The sequence below is a fragment of the Ochotona princeps genome, chromosome 4 (assembly GCF_030435755.1).
Source record: "Ochotona princeps isolate mOchPri1 chromosome 4, mOchPri1.hap1, whole genome shotgun sequence".
NCBI lineage: Eukaryota > Metazoa > Chordata > Mammalia > Lagomorpha > Ochotonidae > Ochotona > Ochotona princeps.
In genome coordinates, this window is record NC_080835.1 from 54,082,216 (window position 1) to 54,108,538 (window position 26,323).

General features: G+C 55.5%; 1 protein-coding gene across 2 annotated transcripts; it reads right to left on the reverse strand.

The window, feature by feature from the left end:
• Positions 1 to 2,622: 2,622 nt before the first annotated feature.
• Positions 2,623 to 26,113, reverse strand: CHRDL2 (chordin like 2). Of its 2 annotated transcripts, XM_012928346.2 has the most exons (12): positions 25,713 to 26,113; positions 18,025 to 18,137; positions 14,000 to 14,093; positions 13,218 to 13,360; positions 11,333 to 11,426; positions 9,989 to 10,041; positions 8,489 to 8,657; positions 7,572 to 7,766; positions 7,175 to 7,348; positions 6,399 to 6,453; positions 3,394 to 3,486; positions 2,623 to 2,724 (listed from the first exon to the last, which is right to left on the reverse strand). In XM_012928346.2, the coding sequence occupies exons 1-12, from the start codon at positions 25,792 to 25,794 to the stop codon at positions 2,664 to 2,666; spliced, it is 1,326 nt and encodes a 441-aa protein (XP_012783800.2). In that variant the 5' UTR covers positions 25,795 to 26,113; the 3' UTR covers positions 2,623 to 2,663. The 2 variants fall into 2 exon arrangements, with proteins under 2 accessions (XP_012783800.2, XP_004589949.2); XM_004589892.2 differs by lacking the exon at positions 6,399 to 6,453.
• Between the last annotated feature and the right edge of the window lie 210 nt (positions 26,114 to 26,323).

Consider the following 26,323-nt stretch of genomic DNA (forward strand, 5'->3'; position numbering starts at 1 on the left):
ACACAGCAAGTTAGTGGCCAAGAGGAAGACAACTTAACTGGCTCGTACAGCTTAGCTTCCTCCACTCTCACTCCTGTCTCGTCTACTTTTCCCTCTCCTGGGAGGCTTCATCTTTGAAGTTCACCTCAACCACTCATCCCCAGACTGCTCGCCTTCCATTCCTGCCTCTTTCTGCTTCTCAGTGTCCTGAAACCAGCCTTTGCCTCTCAGCTCCCTGACCCTGCTGAATGCCGTGGGCACCAGAAGTCCCCTTAGCCCCATGGGAGACCCCTCACAGGCCTTGCTCCCTGGCTCCCTCACTGACACTCTACTGCACTTCCCTGTCCTCCACAGCTGTTTCTTTGCTAGTGCTTGGGTTCCATTCTGGTCACCTGTCTCCACTCTACAGTCTCTCCCAGGCCAGAGGCTCTTCACCCCGGCTGACTTTAGTCACAGGTGTAAGTTAGCAGTTCCCACTTCCCCATCTCTCCATCTCTCTGTCTCTGGCTCCACCTTCTCTCCAGATCCTCGTATTCCCAAGGGCTGCCACGGTTTCCTGAGGCAACAGGTGTCCTGTGCTGGAGCTTCAGGTGTCTCCTCCCTGAAGGTGTGACCAGGTGAGACCCCAGGCACATGCCTGACTGCTCCCTCTTCCTCAGCCCTACCTCCAGGCTGCCAGGTGTTCTGCCTTCCCCAGGGCCTTCCTCCAACCTGGGCTTCTGATGGCAGCCTCCCCCAGTCTCAGCCTCACTGTCATGGCACTCATTTGTGCTGCAAGCAGGTAGGGGCGGCCTGCAGGGCCCCTATCTGGACACACAGCCTCTCCTCCCTTTGCTCTTGGCCTCCACCTGCTAACCCAGTGCTAGTGAGCCCTTTGTGGTGCTCCCCATGCTACTTTCATCTTCCATGGTATCGTCTCTTCCTACGCCTTCACCTGCCCTCCCCCTGCTCACCCTGCAGAGCCCGCTTTGTCATTGCCTGTCAGCCTGGGTGAGGGGCTGTGCTCCCCACAGACCCTGCCATCGCCCCCTCAGCTCTCGGGTGCAGCCGTGCCTCTGTCTCCTCCTCAAGACCCAGGCTTTCTAAGGACAGAAAGGGAAGCATTGTCTTTCCCTGGTATGATGGAGCTACCTGAAAATTGGCCTCCTGAGCCCTAAGATCACACACTCGGAAAGGCCTGAAGCAAACAAAGAAGCAGCTGGTGCCCTGGGCGTGCTCTCAGCCCCTCCACCCTGCAATGGGGTAGAACCTCACAGTGTCCAGTCAGGCCTGTCAGGGAACCCTGAGGGCAGTGGCCTGCAGGGTCAGGCAGGCTGTGCAGGGATGTCCCTTTCTGCCCTCAGCAGGGGAGGAGTCTGGGCAGGGCCAGGATTGTGGGGAAGAGCATATGGGGGACAGTGTCAGGGAAGGCTGCACTAGGGGGAAGTCATCTGAGTGGTGCTGCTCGGAGCTGGTGGGGTGGAACCTTCAGATTACTGTGCTTCTAATCCTTTCAATGGGGGTGCTTAGAACTGTTCCCCCACCACCACAGTTTTTAATTATCCCTGTGTGAGGAACAAGCCAGGCCCAACACGAGCAAGCCTGCTTTAGGAAGGACGGAGAGGAGGCCACGGTGGTGGGAGGTTCCATCTAGGCTCCTCAGACCTCAATGAGATCTCCAAACAAGTGCGAGGAAGGAGCTGGCAGAAGGAGTTTGCAGAGCGTGACAGTGGCCCTGCTCAGAACAGTGGCACTAGGGGGCTGCCGAGTTTACTTTCTGGACCCTAGCAACGCTAGATTGGAGGGCAAGGCTCTGGAGGCAGCATGAATCCAGCCAATGGGCCTCTGTCCATCACAATCCTGGGGCTGCCAGGTCCCAGAGGTGAGAGCCCCGCCTGGGGCCAGGCGTCTGGGTTGTGGTCCTGCTTCACCTCTTCTCCCCCATTGACCTCCATGGGCTCCTCTGCAAACAGGTAATTCCTGCACCATTCACTGTCCTGTGAATACCTCTGAAAAGGGAAGGATGCCTACATGGGGGAAGCACAGGTTGTTGTTCGTGCTGTCCTTTAGCTGATGCTATGAGGCCTTTGCCTAGGGCCACAGTGCCAGGTTGGCAACGGGGAGTCTGGAGGTAAGGTTACTTGGGCTCACATGAATGGCCATGATGTGGAGCAGGCAAAGGAGTGCTGGCCTGGAGCAAGAGGGAGACCTGGCTCCTAGTCCAGACCTGCTAGCAAGCAGCTCTGTGGCCACAGGCAAGTGCCTGCCTCCTGCTCCTCCCTAACCATGGGGTCTTCGTCCCACAGAGTGGCTGACATGGCGGAGAGGCCATGGCGTATCTGTGAAAAAGTATTAGTTCCCCCAAGCTAAGCACCACCAAGCTGGGCTGCCCTGGGAGCAGTAGGTGTCGTAGTTTGGGGGCTGGGACAGATGCATACACGGTAGAGGACAGCAGCCTTATGGCATATGTGGGTCTGGGTGGGGAGACTGCAGGTAGAAGCTCTGGCTCCAGGCTCTGCCCCCTGGATCTGTTTGTCCCATCAGGCAGCTCACCATGAAAGTACACAGGACACTGGATATGAATCTAGCAGGCAGGACTACGGGTATTGCAACTCCTTATTTATTAATATATAATTAAAAAGAAAAGAAGGCTAAAAGCTCATATCTGCAGCTGTTTAGATCTTTGTTATAAAGTCTTGGTCGCTTTATCTGGACTGGCTGTGACCTTCAGCTCCGGGGTCTGGGCGAGGAAGATGTTCCAGTGGCCTGTGTGGGGCAAGGCAGGAGAGGAAGAAGGGGTGAGTGTGTGAAACTGCCAGCAGCAAGTGCTCAGGGCTGGAGAAAGTGCCTGGGCTGAGGTGTAAGGTCCACTGGGGGCATGGAGGCATGCATGCCCACGGTATGGGTAGTAGCACATGACCAGATACGTGCCCCCACAGTATGGATACTGGCACATGACCAATCCTCTGACAACCTAGGCCTGGGGGCTGGGCTGGCCTCCTGACCCCTGTCAGTGGTTCTGTGGCTGTGCCCCCTCCCCACCCTGACTCCCAAAGCCTCACATGGGCCCACCCTCCTGAGTAATGTGAGGCAAACTGAGGGCAGCAGAAAGAAAATAGGTGGGGGGTAGCGGAGGGGAGTTTCAATGAGAAATGTTCCAGTCAACAAAGTGGTGGCAGTACCAGGTTTCGGGGACTCAGACCTCCCCTGCTATAGCCTCATCTCCCTCACCCCAAGACCAGATCCAGGCAGCTCTGCTTCAGCTTCCAGCTCCCAGACAGAGTTAGGAAATCTCTGGCCCTGACACCCACTGGATTCCTGTTCTGGGAACTGACGTCTGTGACCCAAAGCTCCCCACCACCACCACACCTTCTCCCGACACCAGCAGTTGGGAGCTTCCCTCCCCAGGCTCCATTCCTCAGCCCAAACTCCCACCTTCCTGGGTGCTGCTGAGCAACCGGAAGTTCTGTGCCTCTTTCTGGAAGTCTTGCTTCCTGACTCTCTTGATCTGGATCAAGTGGAAGATTCCTGGAAGGAGGAGGAGCAGAGACAAGGACACAGGCAGGAGCCTTACAGTCAGCGAAGCAGGGTGATCTCCACATGCAGCTGCCCCAGCTGCCTCTCTACCCCTCCTTCCCCGCCCCACCACCCATGTTCCGCCCCCCGCCCCGCTCTAAGCTGACCCTAAATCCTGATGATAACGTTTCCGATATCTCCCCTGTTCCTGTCACCAGCATGGTATGCTGTCACCCTGCTCCTCTGCTACAGTGCAGAGAGCTGGCGGGAGCGGGAAACAGCAGAGAGAGGAGAGAGGGAAGGAGGAGGAGGTAGGACAGGGAGGTATAGTGACCCATATGGACTGCTCAAGCATTTTCTCTGGGCACAGGACATATGATAATACCCAACTTGAGGATAATACCCTCTTTGCATACCAGAGACTAGCAAGTATTGGCCTGCAGCGCTTCACCTGTGCCCCTACCCTAGCCAAGGGGCCGAGCCCCTGCAGATGCAGCCCTTCAGCTGCAACACCTTCCACCACCACTGCCTTCTCCTGTGGCCTCACACACATTCCTCCTCAGCTTTTGGATTGTAGCTGGGACACTCCCAAGGCAGTCTTAATGTTCACCTTCCACTAGTTTTTGGTGCCTGTTTCTTACATGCTATCACTGTAACCCTTCCTGCCTCCTCTACCAGACTGGGATCTGCTGGAGGGCTCTCCTGTCTGGGCCCTACAGGGCATGGAGAATCAATGAATCTTTGGATGGATAGACAGACAGGCAAATACTATGTGTCTTCAGTCTGGGCCAGGCCTAGGTAGGGATGAGGGGTTGGCTGGATCCTCTGATATTTGCATCTCACAGGGAGCTGGCCACTGGTACCGCACAGGTCAACAGGCCATACCAGCTGTTAGCCACCAAGGTCACTGGCCAAAAAGAACAGATGCAATCAGTAAGGCCTTTAAGAAAACCAAGAAACTGGCCTTAAGAGTCCAAGTGGGAACAACTTTGATCTTGGGGATGAGCTGGTTTTTCCAGGAGCCAGGAAAGAGGAAATGCCCAGCCCTGTCCTTAGGGACTCAAGTACCAGGATGTGGAAGACACTCAAGCCAGTGGCCCAGGGCTAATCACAGTGGCAGGCTATAAGCACGAGATGAGATGCAATCTTGTCCTTCTGAACAGGCATGCTCCCCAGGACACAAAATAGCGGGGAGAGGATGGTGAGACAAGGTAAGTTCCCACACAGTGAGGTGTGGAAAGGTCTGGGCTCCTCGTCCTGAAATCAAGAACCAGGCTGAGAGTCACAGCTGTGCCCCTTGCCTCTGAAGGGCTGTGCCAGGGCTGAGGGCAGCTGGCCTTGTGGGCCAGGACACAAGACAGGCTCAGCTCAGCATGCAGTTGACCCCTCTCTGGGTGGAACCAGTTCATTGTTGGCAATGGGAGTGGGCCTGTGTACCATCAGAGGGCTTGCAATTTAGACCCCTGTGGTCCTTTCTCCATGGGTCTTAATCTTGGGCTAATCTGCTGCCCAGGTCTGGTGCCTGGCACTGGTCCTGTGATGGGGCCTCTGTGGCACAGGTTTCCATGTCCCCCTGGTCACTCTGTGTCTGAGTAAGGAGATAGAGGTGTTCCTATTGATGTCAGCCCTGCAGAGGGGGTCTTTCATTTGACTCCCAAAGCTTGGACTGGAATGGGCAGGCAGATAGGGGACCCATACAGGCACCCCAAAGGGACAGGAGATGAATAGTAATGTTGGTTGCTAGTGACGGGATGGTAGAACCTGGTGCTGGGAAAATGAAGGCTAACCCCAACCCACCTCACTCCTTTTTGGCTAGGCCTGACGATGAGACTGGCCATGAGCTACATCCTGGCACACCTTGGCTTCCCTCAGCCAATGCATAAGGTCACCACTGGGAAAGCAGCACTGGGGACTGTGGGACCTGCATATGACTCTTTGTTTCACTGTTTGAACAGGGTGACTATAAAGTGAGTCATTTGATGTCTCAGACTTGGTTTTCTTACCTGCAAAATGGGGACATTAAGCACATGGCCCGTAGGTTTCTTATGAGGAATAAGCAAGGCAGATTAAATGCAGTGCCTGCTACATACTAATCACAGAGTGTGGGGCATGCAGGAAGAGCTGGGGTTTGAGGCTGTCACTGCTGTCCTGCCTGCAACACATCCCTGTTGCCTCTCTGATTCACAGAGACCCATCCTCAATCAAAGCCTTCCTCATTCCCAGCCTCTAAGCCATGAGCCCTAAGGACAGGGGCTGGGCCCCTCTCCTTCCATGGTCCCAAGCACCTGCTAGGGACAGGTGGACAGAGGGAGGCCCAGAGTAGATACACGACTGGAGCAGTTGTCCAGGGACTGATGGAATATTTAGGCTCCATGCAATCACAAGAGTTACTGCACCAAAAACCCTGGGCTGCCTTCAGGGTCCTACCCCCATGTCACATGCTCAAAGTAGGACACTGTTCTTTCTATCACTGAACCGCTGCTCCTTGCTGCTCTAACCAGCCTGCAGGGTGGCAGGAGAGGGGGCACTGGCATGTGCAGAGGTCAGGGGCTGTACCCACGCTGAGCTATCTAACCGTCCGAAAGTCTTCTCCCCCAGTTCACAGTACAGGCCCAGAGAGGTGAAGGGCATGTCCAAAGCCACACAGCTAGGAAAAAACAGGCAGAATTCATACTGGCTTAGCTTGGATCTGAACCCCCAAATCCCTGCTGGCTGCCTGCCCCTCTCAGTCCCTGAGATCCCGGCTGCTCCCCCTGCCCCGGGGTAGCCCTGCAGAGTCTTCTCTCCTCCTGGATGAACAGCTTCACTTTCTTCATCCATCCTCCTACGACATGGGGGCAGGGCAGAGCAGAGCAGAGCAGAGCAGGGAACAGGCCGCATCTGACGCCACGAATCACAGGCTCTAGCTCCCGTCCTCCACTTACTGGCTGTGTGGCCTTGGGCCAGGCACTTCACCCCTCTGAGCCTCAGTTTCCTCATCTGTAAAATGGGGATAATAACTCCTAACTCTCTGGACCACCAAGGGCAAAACGCGACAGTGACAGCGCTTTGGGGATGATCACTGCCATCACCTTCCCTCTCCCATGTGCTGCCACACCCCAGCCAAGCTCATCTGTAGGGGTAAGTGACCTGAGAATTAAGAACCCATTAAAGCCTTCAAGCTGGATTGTGGCTCTCTGTTTCACCCTACCCTGGGAAAATTTATGATTTGATGAGAAGTGCCATAAAACCAAATGGTCAGCAATTCCGACATCCAGGACACTCGCCCTGACCTTCAGCTGGTATTGGGGCAGCCTGTCACACAGGTGCATTTCTGTATGAGAAGTTGCACTGTGATGTCGAATTGTCTTAGAGTGGCAGGCTCCATGGTTTGGAAAAGGTGGGATAAAGACGAGCTGAGCCCCTCCCATCTGGGGAGGTTGGCCTTCCCTGATCCCCCTCCATCCAGCATCTAATTTCATCAGTGTTGGCGGTACCCACCTGACTCCTGCGAGTTGCAATGATCCCTTCCCCCAGGAGAGGGAGCACTTCGAGGCCTTGGCACTGAAGCCTCATCAGAAGCTTCATCAGAAGCCTCAGAGAATCAAACTGAAACCTGTGGAGCCATCAACTCTTACAACCGGTGATGGGCAGCCAGAAGCACCTGGTCAGGGCCCCTGTGGGGGTCACAGCTCAGGGAGGGGGTATGGCCAACACTCACCTTTCACCAGCCTCCAGAGGTAGATCTCCACCTGGTCTGAGGCCTCATGCTCAAGGGCAAAGCGCCGCAGGTTGTCTGGGCTTGGCGAGACCGAGGTGTGGACGAGGACCCGGCCTGGCATCTTGGGACACCTGCTGAAACTGACCTCGCTGTGGCCAGTGTCTGCCTTGTCCTCTGGAAGAAGAAAAGCTACTGAAGGCCCCATCTGCACCCACTGCTCCTCTTGACAACACACACATACTGAGATTTCATGATCCCGTGGAACCCCCTAGTACCCCAGACTGTATGCAGGACCTTTCCTGCTGCCCGGGGCCCTGGACAGACTGCACCTCAAGTCTGATACCTCCAGCCGCCAGAGGCCCCGGCACCCTCCCTTCTCCCAAGCACCTGGCTGTACCTGGGCAGACCTTGCAGCACTTCCCCGCCACTTTTTCAGGATGATGGCAGGGGTACTCGGTGGGGCAAGTCACACGCTGGCAGTCCTGGTGGCCATCGTGACAACTGCATAGGATGCAGGGCAGGGGGCCGAAGGAGCGGAAGGCTGGATGCCACACCTCCCCGTGGGAGTAGGTCTTCCCACCATGCATGCAGGCTATAGCCAGGAGGGCAGGAGAGAAGGGTCAGAGCCTGGGGTGCGGTGGGGCAGAAAGGCTTGCCACTGCCTGGGAAGTACAGGCCAGGTACAAGCCCTATCCTTGGGGCTGAGCCTGCTAAAGGGGGAGGGTCTTTGCCTGCCCTCAAGGATGCCCCAGGAAACAAGGATAGCACCCAGCCTGGCAACAGGATGATGTCAACTTCTGCCACCACCTGGCAGCTGAGTTCCAGTGGGACCCTCTGCCTTCTCTGCACCTACAGTCCTGTCCATAAAAGGCATGCTGGGACTTGGTATCCCTGTGGCTCCTCCCTCTTCACTGGCTGGAGCAAGACCTCCAGTCTACCCCTTATGACCTTGGCTCCCCATCCCTCCCCTAGCACCAACCTCCAACTGCCCTGCCTGGCTCCCTCCTTCCTTCACTGGCCCTCAGCACTGCCTTGCAATAAAACTCTACCCAGCCAGTCTATGAGCCCCTGGAGGGCAAATGCCAGTTCCAAGGAGAGGCAGGTGCTCAGTGAACATGTGGTCCCATCTCAGAACTGTCTCTGTCTTAAGACTCCCAGCCTCAATTTCTTCAAGGGCTCCTTCACCTTCCACATGCCAGGAGTCCACAGGCTTGTAGCCAAGTCAGGATTGGAGAACACTGACTTGGGGCAGGAGAAAGCCATCAAGGTGCCCCCTCAGCATCTCCCATGCTAGAGGGGGAGCCTGGACTTCACCTTTCTTATGCTTCTCCTTCAGGACGATCTTGACAGTCGTGCTGCCTGTCCCTTTGGGCCGGAAGTGGCGAGGGATGAAGCCCAAAGGGGGGCTGAGGCCTGTGGGGGCCGGAGTGCCCAGAGCCCTCTTTCTCATGCTGTCCCCCACACAAGGATCCTGAGAATGTCTCTGCAAAAGGGAAGGGTGTAAAGACCGCTGAGTGAATGTGGAAGGGCTGGTGGCCCAGCAGAGAGAGGCCTATGGAGTGGACTCCATGAGACTTCCCGGGGAGTGGCCTGGCCGGGGACTCCTGGCCTCATGACTTGGAGCTCCAGCCTTTACTGAAGGCAGTGGTGCTGACCTGGGACACATCAGGTCCCAGGATCAGAAACGTGTGGAACTCGCTGCTTAGGAGCACACAGCAGATGCAAGTGAGGAAATGTCCCTGTGTCTGAGAAAACTCAGGCCATTTACATGGGGCTGGGTCTCAGAGCATCCCACAAGCAGGAAGATCCTGAGCAGGCCCCACCCAGAGACAAGGGGTCCTTGGAGCTCAGGGCCCATTTTCTGTGCTGTAGACCAGATATCGGGAAGGCTGGCAGATACAGCAAAGGTGGGTGGTGAGGGCAGCTGCAGGAAGTAAGAGCCCAGCGTTTGAGTATCAGGCAGCTCTGACCTGTGGGAGAGGAGGAGGTAGGCTGGAGACAAAAAGCAGAGCCCTTTAGGTCCCTCGCTGACCCAGCATCGCCATGGCTATCTCCTGGCCTCTCCTGCCCTATACAGACTCCATTGGCCTGGAACTCAGTGCACAAGGGCTGCCAGAGTGGAAAGTGTCCCAGGCCCTGGGCACCCCACAGGCTTTTGGGGGAAAAGTGTGAATAGCATGCAGGCAAAAAGGAACCTAACAGTCCAAGCCCCAAAGGGTGACCTGCCAGTCACCCAGTGAGTTAGGACCTAGGTGCAGGAGGGCCCAGCTGACACTGCCTCCAGGGGAGAGGAGGGAGGGAAGCAGGGAAATAGCTCAGATGCAGGACAGGTGCCCTGTTTCTGGAAAGGGGTGAGGAGCAGCAGAAGGCCAGGGAGAGACTGGGCTCAGGCCCCTGGGAAGGAGAATCCAGTCTCCGGCCCCCACCAGAATCCAGTAGAGCAAGTGGAGCTATGTACACTGCAGGCAACACAAGAGGACACTGGGCCTGAGAAAGGAGTGAACTGGTTCCTCTCTCTGCTCTGAGCACGAGAGCTGGGCGGGGGACTCCAAAGAATACAGCCAGGGGAACTGGGTCTGGAGCCCCTCCAACAGAACTGTTCCCCCAGGCATCCCCAGAGGTGGATGGATGGAGGCTGGAAGGAGCAGTGTCCAAGAGAGGGAGAGGTGGCGGTCTGGGGCCTGCGCCTGCCCTGCCTGGAGCTTTTTTGCCCCCTGCCTGGTCCATCAGCCTGGACAGGAATCACCATGGGAGACTGGAAGGGGCTGGAGCCAGGGGTTGCCACAGTAACTGAGCAGGGAAGCCAGCACTCACCGCCCCATTGTGTGCTTCAGTGTCCTCCTCAGCAGGCTGCTCTCTCACCCCATCTGCAGACTCAACGGGAGGCACATCAGGCTTAAACTGCTCAGCTTCACTGGCTGCAACCCCAAGGCCACTCCATCCCCTGCAGGAAGGGTCCTTGTCCTTGGCACAGACTTGCTGCCGCTTCTCACTACAGCCTCTGCTTGCCGGCTGATGCAGTCCCTCTAGCTGTTCAGTCTTCCCACACTGACCTCCCAGCTGGGCCAGAGCATCCTATTCAGTCTTCCCATAAAAGTTTCCTCTCTGGGACACTAAGCTATCCACTTCTCTAAGTCACTCTGGAAGCCATGAGGCCTAGGCTGACACCACATGGTCCCAGAACCCTATCTTCCTGCTCCAGTGTCCCTGGGAACCAGCACACAAAACCTACTGCAGCCAACCTACCACCCAGTAGCCTTGTCTCTCCCTGGGTCTTGCCACACTGTACAGAGCAGCTGTCCCCAAACATTTCTGTTGCAAAGAGCCCAAACGTGAAACCAACTGCTGGTCATTCCAGGGTCACCCTCGCAGAAAGCATGTAACTAAGGCCACAGGAGGGAAGAACTCATGGAGACAGAACCAGGATTAAGCTGCCAATACCCACCTCCTGGTCCAGCATGCCTTGCAAGGCATCAACACTGGAGGAAAATGTTCCATGTAGACCATTCTACCTCCAGGAAGCTTTCCTTGCCCACCTCCTGGCCACAATTAATAGAACCACCACTTCCTCCTGCTCAAGTCCAGTTTCCCTTCCTAGTCTGTGTCTGAGGGAGGAAATGAGAGTTGCCGGTATAGCCACCCCCTGCCCAGCCAGGTGCTGCTTTAGATCCTGGGCCTCATCTGATGGCAGGCACTCGTTGTCTCAGGCACCCTCTGCAAGGTTCCAGCTCACAGCATCTCCTGTCTCTCCCACCCTGCTCCTGCCATGCATACATGCATGCACAACAGGACAGGGTATGCAGGAACCAGCTCCCTGGAGTACACCTTTGGTCAGTCCAAAATGACAGCAGAATTCTCTCCACTCCCACCACCCCAGACTGTTCTGAGAAACCCAAGGCCAGGTAGAGCAATGGGTGGCGCCTGCTAATCAAGCAGAAGCTTTGTGTTACTTCTCTCATTCTCTGTACCCTCATTCCTGCTCCCTGTGACTGCAAGAAAAGAAGGAAAAGAGAAAAGTGGTACTTCATCTGCTGCCACAGGCTCTACTTTCCCAAGCAGAGGAAGAAATATCCTGCTGGCTCCCCCTGGAGCTGCTCTGGCTCTCACAGACCTGGAGGAGAGCAGGGTGGGCACTGGAGGTGCCAGGGACAGACTCACCTGTGCAGGCCTGGCAGCAGGAGTCAGGCAGTGGGAGGGGAGCTGGGCAGCCTGGTTCGGGGCAGGTAGTGAGGCCGCAGTAGATCTGGCCCTCCTGCCAAATAGAGCACATGGTCTGGGAGATGAGATCTGCTGAAGGCCAGCCTTGGGGGCTTACAGAGTCCTCCTTCCTGAGAGTGAATGGCTTTGGGGGGTTCTCCCTTGGGCCTGGGGAAAGGGAAAGCAGCAGAAGCTCCTGGGCAAGGCCCTGCCCTGCACTGCCCTGTTCTTGCTCCAGGCCCTGAAGGTTGACAGTCACCCTCCAGCCTATAAAACGTATGCATGCCTGGGGACTAACCAGGCCTGGTGCTCCTAGCTCTGGATGAGATGTGGCACAACCAGGGTGGTAGGGCCAACATTCCCCATCCTACCCTAGTTACAGCAACCTGTGAGCGGGATTCTCTCCCTACCTACAAAAGAGCAGGGCCTGGCATGGAGCCACCAGCCATCTCAGGGAACTAGACCAGGGGAGGAGGAGGGACAAGGGCTGGAGAGAGCTCTGACTTCAAACCCTTGACCTTCAAACCCTTCACCTTCAGGACCAAGTCAGAAAAGGCAAGAGCACTGGGCAAGGACCCTCTGGGTGCGAGGTGTCCACATGACCTCCGGGAAGTCACTTTCCTCCTCTGGGCCTCACTTTCCCATCTGTTGAATGGGAGCATGCCTGTCTGGGATGTGAGCATCAGGGAATTGAAGTAGGAAACCTCCTTTTCAACTGTAAGGCACGGTCCATCTGGGGTCCTCTCCTTAGTCCCTGTGCACTGAGTCTGAGAAGTAAGGATCCTGGTCCCTGAGAAGGGGCAAGGAGACAGTGAGTCACAGGCAGAAGATGAGAAGAAGGAAGAGAGATCCAAGGGCCTAGAGGGGCCCTAGGACACCCTCTCTAGCCCATCATTGTCATTTCCATCTCTCTCCCAGCCCTCTCCTATTGCAACACAGGGGAAGGAGTGTGGGCTGTGGTCAAGCAGCCCCAGGTCTGCACTCCAGCCCCACCACCTGCGGGCTGTGGGACCTCAGATAACTTCTCTGAATGGTTCTGAGTGCAGGACTAGTGATGTAATCATGTGCTGTGTGTGTTTACTCGGTGCTAGGAAGGAGCCCCTCCCTGCCGCATGACGTGGGAGCAAAGGGGGGTGTGTGGCACAGCACAGACACCTGAGGATACAGACCTGCAAGAACTGCTCATTACAGAGAAGGGACCTGCTTGGGGTCATGAGGGGACATGGAAGAGTTAGAGCTCCCGCATGAGGCTGTGGCTCCCTCATTTAGACAGAACATCAGCCAGATTCCAGACAAGGTGGAGGACTGGGTAGTCAGGAAGTTAGGGTGGCAGGGCTTCCCTGCCAAGTTGCAGGGGAGGAGCTAAGTCTGAGGATGACACTGCCAGGCTCATAGCCCCCCTTTCCACACACCTGTCTTCTAGAGCCCTCGAGGTGAAAGGGGGACTCTCTCCAGACCAGGCCTCACTCATCTTGCTTCTGTTCCCTGTTAATACTGTCAAGTCAGCACTGCCACCTCCCATGGCCCAGCTCTGGTCACAGTCACCGGGAGCTGAAGTAACGAGAGCAGATGCCACTGTGGCAGGCTAGCAGGTGCCCAGGGACAGAAACATGGTCACTCACTCACGCAGCAATCATCACGGGCACCCTGGGTGTGCCAGGCCCTCAGCCATAAGCGGTAGAAGATAGAAAGCAGGTAGTAAGTTCCTTCTGCTGAGAGGAAATACTATAGGGCTGCTGTTGGTATCAGGGGACCAGTCAGTACTGTAATAGGACACTCCTCGGGAGGGCGTGGAAACCTGGTGACAGGTGGCCCGCCCCCACCCAGGCCTTGTGGATGCTCTTACGGTACAGCTGCACAGCACACACTGGTTGGGCAGACGGGCAGGGAAGAGCTCATGGGCACTGAAGATCTCGCCATGTTGGTAGGTGGTCCCGTTGTGCTGGCAGGACTTCGGGGGTGCACGGAGCCCAGAGGGCGTATGGGGTTCTGCAGGGCACAACAGCAGGAAGAGGAAGGAAGACGAGACTCATGCTGGAATTGACTGGGCGTTTGCTTTTTTTTTTTTTCCTGAGGATTCTGCATCTCATTCCTTCTTGGCTTTTAAACCCAGCTTTGACCTGGGCCTTCCATGGCTAACCAGGAGGTCCTGCTGCCAACTGTATTGTCCCACATCACTCCCTTGCCTCTTCCTGACTGTCCCTCACTGGCCTGCTTCTTCACAGGCCTTCTCTCCTCACTCACCTCCACTGGCTGGGGTCTCAGGCTTAGAAGCTTTCAGATGCTTCAAGTCATGGCATCACAAATCTCAGGGGCCAGGCACTCACTCCTCTGGGTCCTTCACCAGACCCCCAGGCCTGGCCCTCTAGCCAATGCCACCCACTTCTGCATCCCAAACTGTGCCTGCTCCCCCTAGCTATGGCCAGAGACAGGAGCCCTAGGATGTCCCTTGCTCCAAAAGCTGCTTTTTCACCTTGTCCCTCCCCCTGCTGTGTATACCTCCTTAACACTGACAAGCTTGCTATACCTCAACCTTGAATGTGCCTGTGTCTTGACACCTCTAATGGGTAGAGACAGCCTCTCTTACTGCCAGGAAACCAGCATTGGGAAGGATGTCAGGGTACTTACCCACACACCTAGGGCAACACTGCTGTGGATCTGTCACAGTCTGGGAGCAGTGGACAGGTGGGCAGCGGAGGTGGTAACAGTTCACATGAGGACCCTGAAGGGGACACAGGGGTCAGCCCTGCTGCCCAGCCACCCTTGCCTCCCACCCATACCTGGCCTGTAGATTTCTGTCCTTGCTCTAAGCCCAAGCTGGGACTGAAAACCGAAAAACTGGCTCCTGCCTGCTCTCCACCCTACTGTGGCCCTCCCCATCCTGCCTATCCACTGATTTGCTTGGGTGCTGTGTCCCCCTGCTGGCATTTCAGAAATATATACAGAAAGGCCCTGTGTGGCAGCCTAGTGGCTAAAGTCCTCATTTTGCATGCACCAGGATCCCATATGGATGCCAGTTTGAGTCCTGGTTGCTCTATTTCCCATCCAGCTCCCTGACTGTGCCTGGGAAAGCAGCAGAAGATGACCCAAGGCCTTGGGACCCTGCACCCACATGGGAGACCCAGAAGAAGCTCCTGGCTCCTGGCTTTGGATCAGCTCAGCTCTGGCTAATGTGGCCCATTTGGGGAGTAAAACAGTGGATAGAAGAGCTTTCTGTTCTCACCTTCTCTCTGTAAATCTGCCTTTGCAATAAAAATAATTAAATGTTTTTTTTTTAAAAAAAGGGACCTGGCATGGTGGCCTAGTCCTCACATTGAATGAGCCGGGATCCCATATGGGTGCCAGTTCTAATCCCTACAGCCCTACTTCCCATCCAGCTCCCTGCTTGGGGCCTGGGAAAGCAGTCGAGGACAACCCAAAGCCTTGGGACCCTGCACCCACATGGAAGACCTGGAAGAGGCTCCTGGCTCCTAGCTTTGGATCGACTCAGCTCCCAGCTGTTGTGGCCACTTGGGGAGTGAGTCAATGGATGAAAGATCTTTCTCTCTGTCTCTCCTCCTCTCTGTATATCTGATTTTCCAATATAAATAAATAAGTATTTTAAAAATAAAATGAAAAGAAACAAATACATACAGAAGCCCTGAGTGCCTTGGACACCGACCTTGTACGCCTTCGCCTCTTTAGCTTTAATCTTTTCACACAGGCCCAAGCAATGTGATGGAGGTGGGAATGCCACACCTGGTGACCAGGATGAGACGAGACTAACTAGCTGGCATTGAAGAGACTCTGGGCCCTGTGATCCCACTCCATGAGCCTCCAGGAGGTGAAGCGGGGGTTGGGGGGTGACAAAGCATTTGGTACACCAGGAAAGGTCAGGCCCAAGTGCTTTAGCACACAGACACAGAGCTGGAGCAGAAATGCAGCTGGGCCATCTTCAAGCACGGGCTTTCCTTCCCAGCTCTGTCTTCCCCCATTTTGCCCTTCCCTCCTTTACAAGCTTACAGTCTCACCTGCCCAGAGCAAACCAAGGCATTATCAGTGCCCTCCGGGGTCTCAATGAAGGAAGGAACCAGTGGGAAATGAAACAGGCAAAGATAGATGGAGCCTATTACATAAATGCAGCCAGCAGCACTTCTCCCAGAGGCAGCCTCTTGCCCCATGGAAGCCCCTAGAATCAGCCCTGCCCTCCTGAGGTCACTGCTTTGCAAGATGACGGGGGGGGGGGGAGGGGGGTGACAGCCATGAGGCGTCTTGCAGCCCAGCACACATATGGTGCTTAAGGAATGTCGGCAGGGCATACTCAGGCCCTTCTTTTTTTAAAAAAAAAAAAAAAAGATTTATTCACTTTATTACAAAGTCAGATATACAGAGAGGAGGAGAGACAGAGAGGAAGATCTTCCGTCTGATGATTCACTCCCCAAGTGAGCCGCAACGGCCGGTGCGCGCCGATCCGAAGCCGGGAACCAGGAACCTCCTCCAGGTCTCCCACGCGGGTGCAGGGTCCCAAAGCTTTGGGCCGTCCTCGACTGCTTTCCCAGGCCACAAGCAGGGAGCTGGATGGGAAGTGGAGCTGCCGGGATTAGAACCGGCGCCCATATGGGATCCCGGGGCATTCAAGGATAGGGCTTTAGCCGCTAGGCCACGCCGCCGGGCCCTACTCAGGCCCTTCTAAGGGAAGCCAGCAAGCAGTGCCAGGGGCTGCGTCACCTGAAAAGCTAAACATTTCTCTGGCCATTGGAGGAGCCACTGGGTGAGGAATAAGATGGAGGCAGAGCTAGGCATGCCTGGCGGGACCTCAGGAAAGGCCTGTGCCACTGCTTGTTGAGTGGATAACAGGACCTTTATTTTATAAATAAATGCTCTTGCTCTATTTTGTCAACAACCCTGGAGTCCAACGCTGTGGCCCCATCTTGTGAAATGAGGTGAGAATGCCCAAGATGGCGCAGCGCGGGTTGCCAGGGTCGTGCACTTCCCTCCAGGCCCGGCCGCTAGGCGTGCGCATGCGTACCAGCGCCACGCCCGTCCCGGGCCGCGCACGGACCAGGTTTATGTTTTTCCTGGGTTTACATCCTAGCCACAGGAGAGGGATATAAAACAGCCAGCAAGCAGGGCCCAGACCATTTCGGATGCTAAATTTATGACGTCCATAAAACAGGCCAACGTGATTGGGTTAGCAGGAGTCGGGTTCTGTTAGAAACAGCCGTCAGGGGAGAGGCCTGGTGAGCAGGGGAGGCTTGCGAACCGGAAGACGAGTGTCTGCTGGCAAGAGGACCCAGGAGCAGAGAACCGGAGCTGCGAGCATGCACCACGCGTGATGAGAGCCGACGGGGCCCGTGGGGTGGAGCGGAGAGGCCAGGTAGATGTGCGGGGAGCAGGAGACGCGGTAACAGGCCTGCCCTGCAGCCCGGGTGAAAGGGGAAGGGGTGCCATGGCAGCGGGAGGGACTCGGGGTGTACTGGAGATATCTGGGGTGTGAAGGCTGCTCTGTGTGTGAGTGTGTGGGAGACCTCTGGGGCGGGAGACACAGTGAGTCATAGAGTTTGGCCTCTGTCATTTGGGTCAGATGCTGCTTCTAGAATGTTCTGTGAGGCCTGCCTTTTGTTCTCTGGCTGTATGTCCTCCGTTCTTTTGGAAAAGGCCGACAGACCTCAGATGTGCTGGAGCAAACCATGGGGAGGCAGTCATTGCGAGGAAGAGGACGATAGGGGAGTGGTTCACTTATATTTGTGTCCCAGCCCTACCTGAGGCCAGTGCAGTGGCAAGAGTAGGGGAATTAGAGGCAAATACCCCAGGATGAGGGAGCAGGAGGGGGGATATCCCAGCCCCAGGAGCCGGGAGGCCTCTTCTGGCTCCCTGCAGAGTGAGAGATTGGCTCCAGCTCAGCGGTAGGTACCTGCTTTCCTCACACACTGGCATCCACACCACAGAAACCAAGTTTGCCCACACTGTGTCCCCAGGGAGCTAAGCAAAAGCCAAGGGGTTTTTGGGCCCCTTAGGCCACCAGCTCCTCTCCCATCCCTCCCACCGTTCTCCCTCACCCCTTCCCTGGGGCATGTAGAGCACAGACAGGGAGGTCTCATTTAAACCATCTGCTTGATTGTACAAGGCATTGGGTGGAGGGAGCGGAAGCTGACAAGAAAGACACAGCCGCCTTCGCCTTTCCAGGGGTTTTCACTCTCAGGGACTCAGAGGCAGTCACTGATAGCCACAGATGACCATGGCATCTGCCATTAGCAACCAGGAAAATGGGGGCAGAGAGATACATCTGGGTGAGGTGATATGTCCACATAGGGGAAACCTTGAAGAGCAACTCTGGGGGTCACTAGAGTCAGGAAAACTACGTGGGAAGGAAGCAGAGGGCAAGCAAAACAGAGAGAGACAGGCCGGCAGGAACACGAGCTGAGAGACGGGAGACCCAGGGTGCAAGACACCTCTGCAAGGTGTGCTGTGGCCATCAGCTCCTACATGGTCACACTGGCAGTGAAGCAGCTCATCACAAGGGCCTTCAGCTACAGTCAGCAGCACAACTCCAGGGGACCTGGTTCCAGAACGCCCGGCCCTGCAGGCTAAGGTTGTTCCCCCTCCCTCAGGGGGAGCTTCTCTGTAGGTCTCCCAGATGTACCTGATGCTTGCAGGGGGCTGGAGAAACCTACCTCAGAACAGGTACAGCGCAGGCAGTACATCAGGCCTTGGGGCTGCAAGTAGGGGTGCCAGCTCTCTCCAGGGGAGTATCGCTTCCCATGGAAAAGGCAGAACATGTCTGGGCCTGGCAAGGCAATCCATGCTGTATGTTAGTCCCACAAAGCCCTCATTGCTAGGGGAGCACCCTCAGCATCTAAGGACATGTACCATGCACCCAGCAAAGGATTGGTTGAATTAAATGAGATTGAAATACAGAGAAAGCCAGCATGCATGGAATGCCTCCTCTGTGCTACTCTGTTTACGAAAACTACTTCTTTCCTTCACATGATTGCTTTTAAAAATGTTATGTATTGTGCCGGGTCCGTGAGCCCCAGGGATGGAGGGTCTGGCAGGGACCAAGTTGCCTGGTCTAGGTCCTTGACCCACCTGTGCAGTGGGGCCCGAGTCCAAGTGCCCCAATGAGTAGGTGTCCAGTGGGACCAAGGTCACCTAGTCTGAGTCCTTGGCCCACCTGCATAGTGGGTGCCAGGTCCATGAGCCTCTGGGGCAGCAGATCCAGCAGGGCCTGGGTCACCTGGATAGGGTCCTTGGCCCACCTGTGAGAACTGATCTTCCTCAATGGAAAAGACGGAGTAGTGGACAACTGGTCCAGATCCACATGGAGGATATGGCAGCCCATTGCGCCCTGTAGAGGGCTTCTGTACCATCCCAGAGGAAGGAGGATAGAACAAACTGGACAACTACCCCAGTCAAACCATGATAGCAAATATCGGGGCGAATGGAGACTCTGAGGTCAATTATGTCAGCCAATGAACATTGAAAGAGTTCCCTCACCCTTGGATCGGCAAGATTGACAACATATCAGAGCTATTGAAATCACTTTGGCAGAACCCTCAGTGTATGTGCCACATCAGGACCCTAGCTTGATATTGGGTGGCCATTCTTTATCCCTGGGTACTGGAGCAGTTGGGAGGCTGGGTATGGCTTCTCCCCTTACCTCCCCACTCCCCCTGAAACAAGAAGAAATAGAAAACTTTGAAACAATGATCACACCCACTTTTCCCTAAACCTTGATCAATCCCACTCTGATCAACTATGTTAATATCATCTAAAATTAAAAATAAATTAAAAGAGAAAAAAGTTACGCATCCTATTTATTTGAGGGAGAGAGAAGGCTCCAATTATTAGAGCCATTACCTGCCACTTCCCAGGTGCGCATCATGCAGTAAGCTGGAATGATAATTGGTGCCAGAACTTGAACTGAGGCACTCGGGATGTGGGGTGCAGGCCTGTGGCATGGCAGCTCAGCCACTACTGCTCAGGGCGCTTGCACCACAGGCCTGCACTGACATTACTGTTCTTTGAACCAGATGAGATGATGCTTGGAAGCTGTTTAACAGGCTCAGTTCCTAACTGCAGTTGGATGCTATTATTGTGACAATGATGGTGGCAATCATAAAGACACCTAAAAATGGACCTCAGTTGTGAGCAAACCAACGCTTAGCGAGGCAATGTTCTTCTCTGATTCCTGAGCCCACAGCTTCTCCTGGCCTCTGAGTCACTTTCCCAACCCTGGCTTTTCCTCCTGGATCTGTGTGGCCTAAGAATCTGCACATTGTCTTTCCTGCTGTCTTGCTTTCCAGGGCCAAGCACCACGGCAACATAGGCAGTCCTAGGGCAGTCGCAGCAGGGAGGCAGGGCCAGCCACTCCAGGGAGTGGGAAGGCACTCACTCGGAGCCCGTTGCCAACCACTGGAAAAGTTTTATCAGCAACAGAAATGGACTCCGTCTGGCTCCTCCCACTGAACCCACTCACTCTGCCCTGTGGGGTCTCCCAGGATGAGGCTCTGAGGCCTGTCACCCTGAGGTCTGCCTGAGGGATGCATCGGGCCACAGACCCCATTCTCCGCATGCTGCTGGCTGGCCAGCCGTATCAAATGAGCTATGTTTATCTCTCCCTCTCCACCAGCCAAGGCTGGAACACAGGTCCAGCTGGGGTGCCCGGCAGAGCCAGCCCAACTCTCCAAGGAGTGAATAATGTCTTTCTTCCTCTGTCCCCTCCCCCAACCAAGGAGGGAGATTGCAACACTGCCCCCATGGTAGGCCTGCTGCTGAAGAAAGCCTGTCCTACCTTCTTTAGGGCGGCCTCAAAGTCTCGGCCCCCTGTGCCAGTTGGAAGCCCGTCTACTTCACCGCCTGCTTGGAGCATGAAGACAAGGGAGTCTCAGCCAATTCCTAGGCCAGGAGCCCTGCACTGCCATCAGCCCCACCTCTACCAGTAGACCTGGCAGAGGTTGAGAATGTGGGGGGCCTGGCAGGAAGCCTAGTGTGGCCACAATCTCCACCCCACCATGCCCTCCAAGGTGAGAGGCACAAGGAGCAGTGGCACTGCCTGGAGGTGAGTGCCCAGGCAGCCTTGGTTCCCACAAGCCTGGCACTGCACCCAGTCCCAGTGCATGGCTGCTGGGCAGACTGCTGGCTCCTTCAACTGCAAGTTCATGGTGTGGCTCTTCTCCAGAAACCTCAGCTTTCCATTTGCAAATTAAGGGGGAGGGTGAATTGTGATCCTCTCAAAGGCTTTCTGCTCAGGTAGTTTATAAACCCATGACTGCAAGATGCTAAGATTCCACAGCCCTAGGTTTCTAAGGCTCAAGATTTGCAAAGGCCTTTTTTTTTTTTTAAAGAGCCTCTATGTCACTGGAAAAGAAGGCGTCTAGAACTGGATGATATTGTGTGTGGTTCTAAGCTTGGGTTGTCCCAAGACACCGTAATTCTTAGTGGATTTGTGGATGGTCCTTTCCTGTGCTCCAGGAAAAACTACAGTGAGCTTCCAGCAGCCACTCATCATCAATGTTATGGCCTCCCTTTCCCTACGTTCCCTTGGTCCTCTGTGGCCTTCCCTACCTCTCCTCCCACTCTGCCACCCCTCCTTCCACTGTCCACATCTCTCTCACAAACCCCCAGAAGCCAAGTAGCCTTTCTTCAGGATTAGTACAGTAGGATTCACATCGTGTACTTGGCTTTTATTAGTAACCTGAGTTTAGACCAATTATTTAACCCTGTCAGGTCTCTGTGCCCTTGGAAATGAGTCTGATAATTACTTCCACTGACAGGGTTAATGCAGAATTCAATTAAATAATCCATGTAGCATGCCTAGTGCCTGACACCTGCTCAATTAAACAGTAGAAGAAAAAACCCAGACAAAATGCCCAGACCTGGCCATTGACTCTGAGCTTCCTTAATCATCTGTTTCTTGTGGAATTTCTTCTGTTCCTGCAATGCTAGGTGGCAGAACCCAGGCTTCTGTTAGGGCACAAACATTGTTTGACCCACTATGGGTACCCAGAAGGCCACCAACCTCCTTTAGGAGGACTGAGTTCCAGCCTCTATCGTATTCTCTCCCCAGTGGAGTAGAAGTGTTCGTTCAATGGATTTTTCTCCTTTCTTGGGAGTGAGAACTGAGCCCACAGAACTCTGCACTCAGTGCAGAGCCTGGAGTTGGCGCAGGAGGGAATGAATGGATAATGGAGCGGTTCTAGACCAGCAGTGCTGGAAGGAAGACCTCTTCTTCAGAAAGAGAACTTTCTTCCTACAGGTGAGGCAAGCCGCCGCCTGTCTCTCTGCCTGCACACCTGGCCACTCAGCAGCAACGGACTCGGGCCTGCCTTTCCAGCTCCCGGCCATCTCAGCTCCCAAATCACCTGCCAAACCAAATAGCAGCCTGGGGTGGCTGGGGGAGGAGTGGTTCTGGAAGCCTCATGGATAAATCAGCATTTCCCAACTATTCCCAACCAACTCTGTCCCACAGTCCCAACTGAGGCTTTCCCATTATCATGATGAAGGCCCGGGAGGGGTTGAGTAGGAGTGAGCCACGTGGAAAGAAACTCACTCCAGTGGAAGCAGAGACAGCCAGAAAGATACTTCTAGGCTGGAGAAAGGCTTGCCTGGGTCCCCCCCTCCGAGAAATGAGTGAGGTCTGGGATTGAGGCTGGCTGGCTTGTTCCCAGCCTGCAGGAACTTGGTAAAACTGGGTGAGCCAGACTGCTCCAGGAATGTGAAAAGGTTTACATCTTGTGCCTCACACCCCCACAGCCACACTCTTTCCGTTTATTTATAGTCCTCTCTTCACACAAACAAGCCTGGTCCCCTCGGAGACACAAGCTGTGCTCTGGGCTCTGGCACCCAAAAGGGGGAGGGCTCTTATGGGAATCAGTGGCCAAGCTGTGCAACCCAGGCAGAGGCACTTGACTGTGCTTCCCTGAGCTTGACCCCTGGCACACAGCAACTGCACGGCAGAGGAGGGAACCATCAGACCAGGAAGAGAAACTCTGTCACCCGCCAAGAAACTGCTCCTGTGCTGCCTGGGACATCTTATAAGGAAGAGCTTCCAAGCACAGGAATGGATTGCAGAAGACCATGAAACAGCCCTGTCTGTGATGGGGCCCTGCCAACAGATAGGAGTACACCCCAAATGATCTCAGCACACCTCACAGGGACACCAACCTCACCCTAGCCAAGGGATTCTTCGGGAGTCCAAGGGATTCAAGATCCCTGTCCCGGTGCCCGGCGCCGGGGCTGGCGGCTGGGGGAACTTGAGAGGCCAGTCCTTGGAACAGGTGCAACAGCTGGAGCATGGCGCAGCTGTTGCCCAGCTCAGGCTTAGCAGTCTGCAAGCCAGTGAGTGAGGCAGAGACCTCTACTGGTGGAAGTGGGCGTTGCAGGACAACCTATTTGGAGCCGGGAACAGGGGCCTGTGAAGCTGGACTTGAGACCTTGGCCCAGGTGTCTTCTACTGCCTGATGTACATCTAGACAGGTAACTGCCACTAAGCTGGCCTCAGGGGAGCATCCTGACAGGGTAGAATAGTAGATCTTAGAGGCTTGAGATTGCGAGCTGTTAAAGTGGCCGGATCCATAATGATCATCCACGTGATTCCAACGATTTCACTGCACAGACAGGCACCCCGCTCTGGCCACACTTGGGATTGATGGCCGAGGGGCTGAAGCCCATTCTCAGCATGCCCTGTGCACTACATCACACTGAACGGAACTGCCTTCCTGTCTCCCAGGGACTAGGAGTCCACCACCATCAATCCCCATAAGTCAAAAGATCCTTGAAGAAATGGCAGAAGGGTCAGGATCAAGCATTTCACTTGGCAGATTACTCCCTTTGGAGGAGGAAGAGAAAGCAGCGACATAGCCATCTAAAGAAGGCAAGCAATAAGAGAGGAGCACAGAAGAGAGGTGCTGACCAAGGGAAAGGGCCCTGCAAAGAGTGAGGTCAGCTCCTTGCTCCACAGACAGGAGGGGTGCCCAGAGTGGCCAACATCACACCCAGATGTGGCTCAGCCTTGGGCTGTGGACAAGGCCAGTTAGTAGCCAGGTCAGGGACCCAATTTGGGGAAGGGTTCAAGCCTAGGGGTGGAACTGGGGTTCTGTCTGCATTCCCACTTGTAGTTTAGGGCTCAGCCCATGGATACAGTTGAAACTCAGAATGACTTGGAGTTGGGGCCCAAACTACACCTGGAGATAGTTGTCTGCATATCCTTGACGTTAGCACTCTGCAGGGCTTGGCCTCTTCCTATGACTCCACAAAGACTAGAGAGGGTCCCTGCTGGCTCCACTTCTGAAAGCATCTAAGAAGTCAGCAGGAAATTTCTCACCCATAGCATGCTTGAGACCACATTTAAACCTATAGATACATAGGTTCTTGGTACAAGACAGAATGAGGCCCAGAGAAGGGAAGTGACACAGCCACTGAAGGACAAATCAAGAAACCAGAAGGATCCAGGTCTCTGTTCTTTAAACAATTCACTATGTGACCTGGGACAAGTCACTCCCCTTCTTGGGGCTTCAGCTGAACTGCAAAGATCTGGATGCCATGGTAGAAGCAGATGGATTTGGAGGCTCATCCAGCTGTGACATCTCAGGATCTACTCCCTGCTAAGCATCTGTTCCCCTCACCATAACTCTCCATGAGTCTGCTCCAGGTCTCTTCCTCACACAGCTGGAACTTCTGTTTAAGAGGTGGACACTGGCAGAACCCAGTGCAGAGTGCAGGAGGCCAGTGGAGGCAAGAGGAGGGAATCCAGTCCCCAGGAACAGGTAGCAGGAGAGCTGAGCCTGAAGCAAGGCTGGCAACAAGGAGGGGTGTGGCTAGTATGCGAGCGACCTTGTACTGATTTCCAAGATGCAACAAAGGCAGGGTTCTCTGGGGGAGAGCTTGAGGACTAAGCAACACAGTGTCAAGTGGAAGAGTGGCAAGTGTGGAGGACATCCTGCACTCAGCTTCTCTTTAAAAACAACAGGCAGGTGGTAGGAGGAAGCCCCCAGGGTTCCAGGAGGAGGAGACACTCAGAACATTACCTCCTTTCAGCTTCCCATGAGCCCTCAGGTTCCCGGTTGGAATCTTTCTCAGAGAAGAAAATTGAGGTCCAGATAAATCATGACTCACACAGATTCACAGCACTACAGGGGCTGGAGCCAGAACTGGAACCCAACACTGAACTCTTCCCACTGCCCACTTGCAAGGACTTCTCTGTCTCAGGCTGTGGGCAAGACAGAGAGGTCCAGACACACAGCTTGCCCTGGGGAGCCAACACAAGACCAAGATCAAAGCCAGCACCACCAGCTCCAGAAAGTTCCATGCAACAGGAAGATGTAGACAGAGGATCTATATTGTGCATAGGAAACAGCAGCAGGCTGGGGGCTGGGGAATGGGAGATCTGCCACTTGTGGCCCCCTCTTGGCTATCATGTCTGCCATGTATCTCAGGGTTTGAACTAAGCTCCTTTCTCATCATCAGGAGACTCTCTGGTTTGGTTGCCCATCCTCATGACATTCAGGGAGACTGGCCAGTCTACTGAGGGGCAGTGAGGACCTGGGCTTGGGAGATGTCACCACCTCTTGGAGGTCACCTTTGTCCAGGTGGGAAGCCTGAGTTAAGTGACCTGTGGGGTGCTTCTGCAGCTACCCTGCACCCAGCCTCCCTTCAGCCCTGGGATTTCTAACCCCCGTCTTACAAGTTAGGGAACTGAGGCTTAGAGACGCACCCTCCATGCCTGCCGCCCACCAACAGGTGTGCAGCAGCAGAGCTGGGGGAATCTGGAGGTGGATGCCTGTGATGCCCCTCAGAGTTCCTTCCAGAACCCGCCAGGCAGGGACAAAGCAGACATGCTAAGCCCAGAGGGTTCTGGCTTTGGATAGCTCACTTGATCTGTCCATCTGAGTGAGTCCCTTCCCTAAGCTTCCTCACTGGGAAATGTACACTTCACCTGGGTGTGGTGAGAATCAGAGAACAGTGCAGGGGTAGCATAATTTGCTTCCTTCTTCCCAAGGTCCCTTCACAGCCATTCTGCCTTCCTCACACCGCTTAACCTGCAGCCAAACACACCCCACTTGCTCCTGGGAAAGTAGTATCTGCCTTGCCCTAAACCCCTCCCCAGCATCCTCTAGTGCACGGCTGCAGCCCCCTCCCAAGTCCTGCCAAGCGTCCCACCCCTCTGGTTGCCCCGGACTCACCGGCCATTCTGGTCTCCAAGGAGTCTCTAGCCCTGCCTGCGCAGGTGCTGCCCGGATGGCCGTCAGACAGTCAGGGGTGGTGGGGGTGGGGGAGGGGTGGTCCCAGGTCCTGGCCCTCGCTTGCATGTCCCCCGCGGAGCGCATCCCTCACTGTCAGCCCAGCCACCGTCTGTACTCACGGGCTCGAGCGTGGGAGTCCAGGGGGAACCAGAGCAGCGCAAGTCCCAGCAAGGAGGGCAGCACCCTCACCTCCGGAGACATCCTTCCTGGCCCGGGCTCAGGGCGTCGGCAGAGAACGTGATGAGGATACCGGGACGCGGTCCTCCCGCGGAGTCGCGAGGAGCCCTACGAGCGCCGAGACAGAGAAGGGACAGCAGGGACCAGAAGCCAGGCAGGTAGGTGAGAGAGGGAAGTGGAAGGAGCACGCGGGTGTGCAGGCGGAGGACAGTCCGGCGGCAGAGAGCACAAGAAGTGCGAGGGAGAGGAGGAGGTGGCTGCGATGAGGGCAGGGGTCCGCAGGGCGCACAGCGAGGGCCAGGCGTGCGGGGCCAGCGGCAGCCGAGGCAGAGGCTGAGCACGCCCAGGGCGCCAGGCGCCGCGCTCGGGCGCATTTGTACTTTACCGCGGGAAGCAGGCAGCCCCGGCTTGGCGCTGGCCCGGCGCTGGCGCCTCCTCTGGGGGCACGGCGGGCTCGGTGGATTGGCCACCCGAGAAACAGGCCCACTCTGCCCCCGCCTCTCCCGTGCCGGGCGCTCCAGGCGCCGCGCCGAGTGGAGGCGAGGGGGCTGCG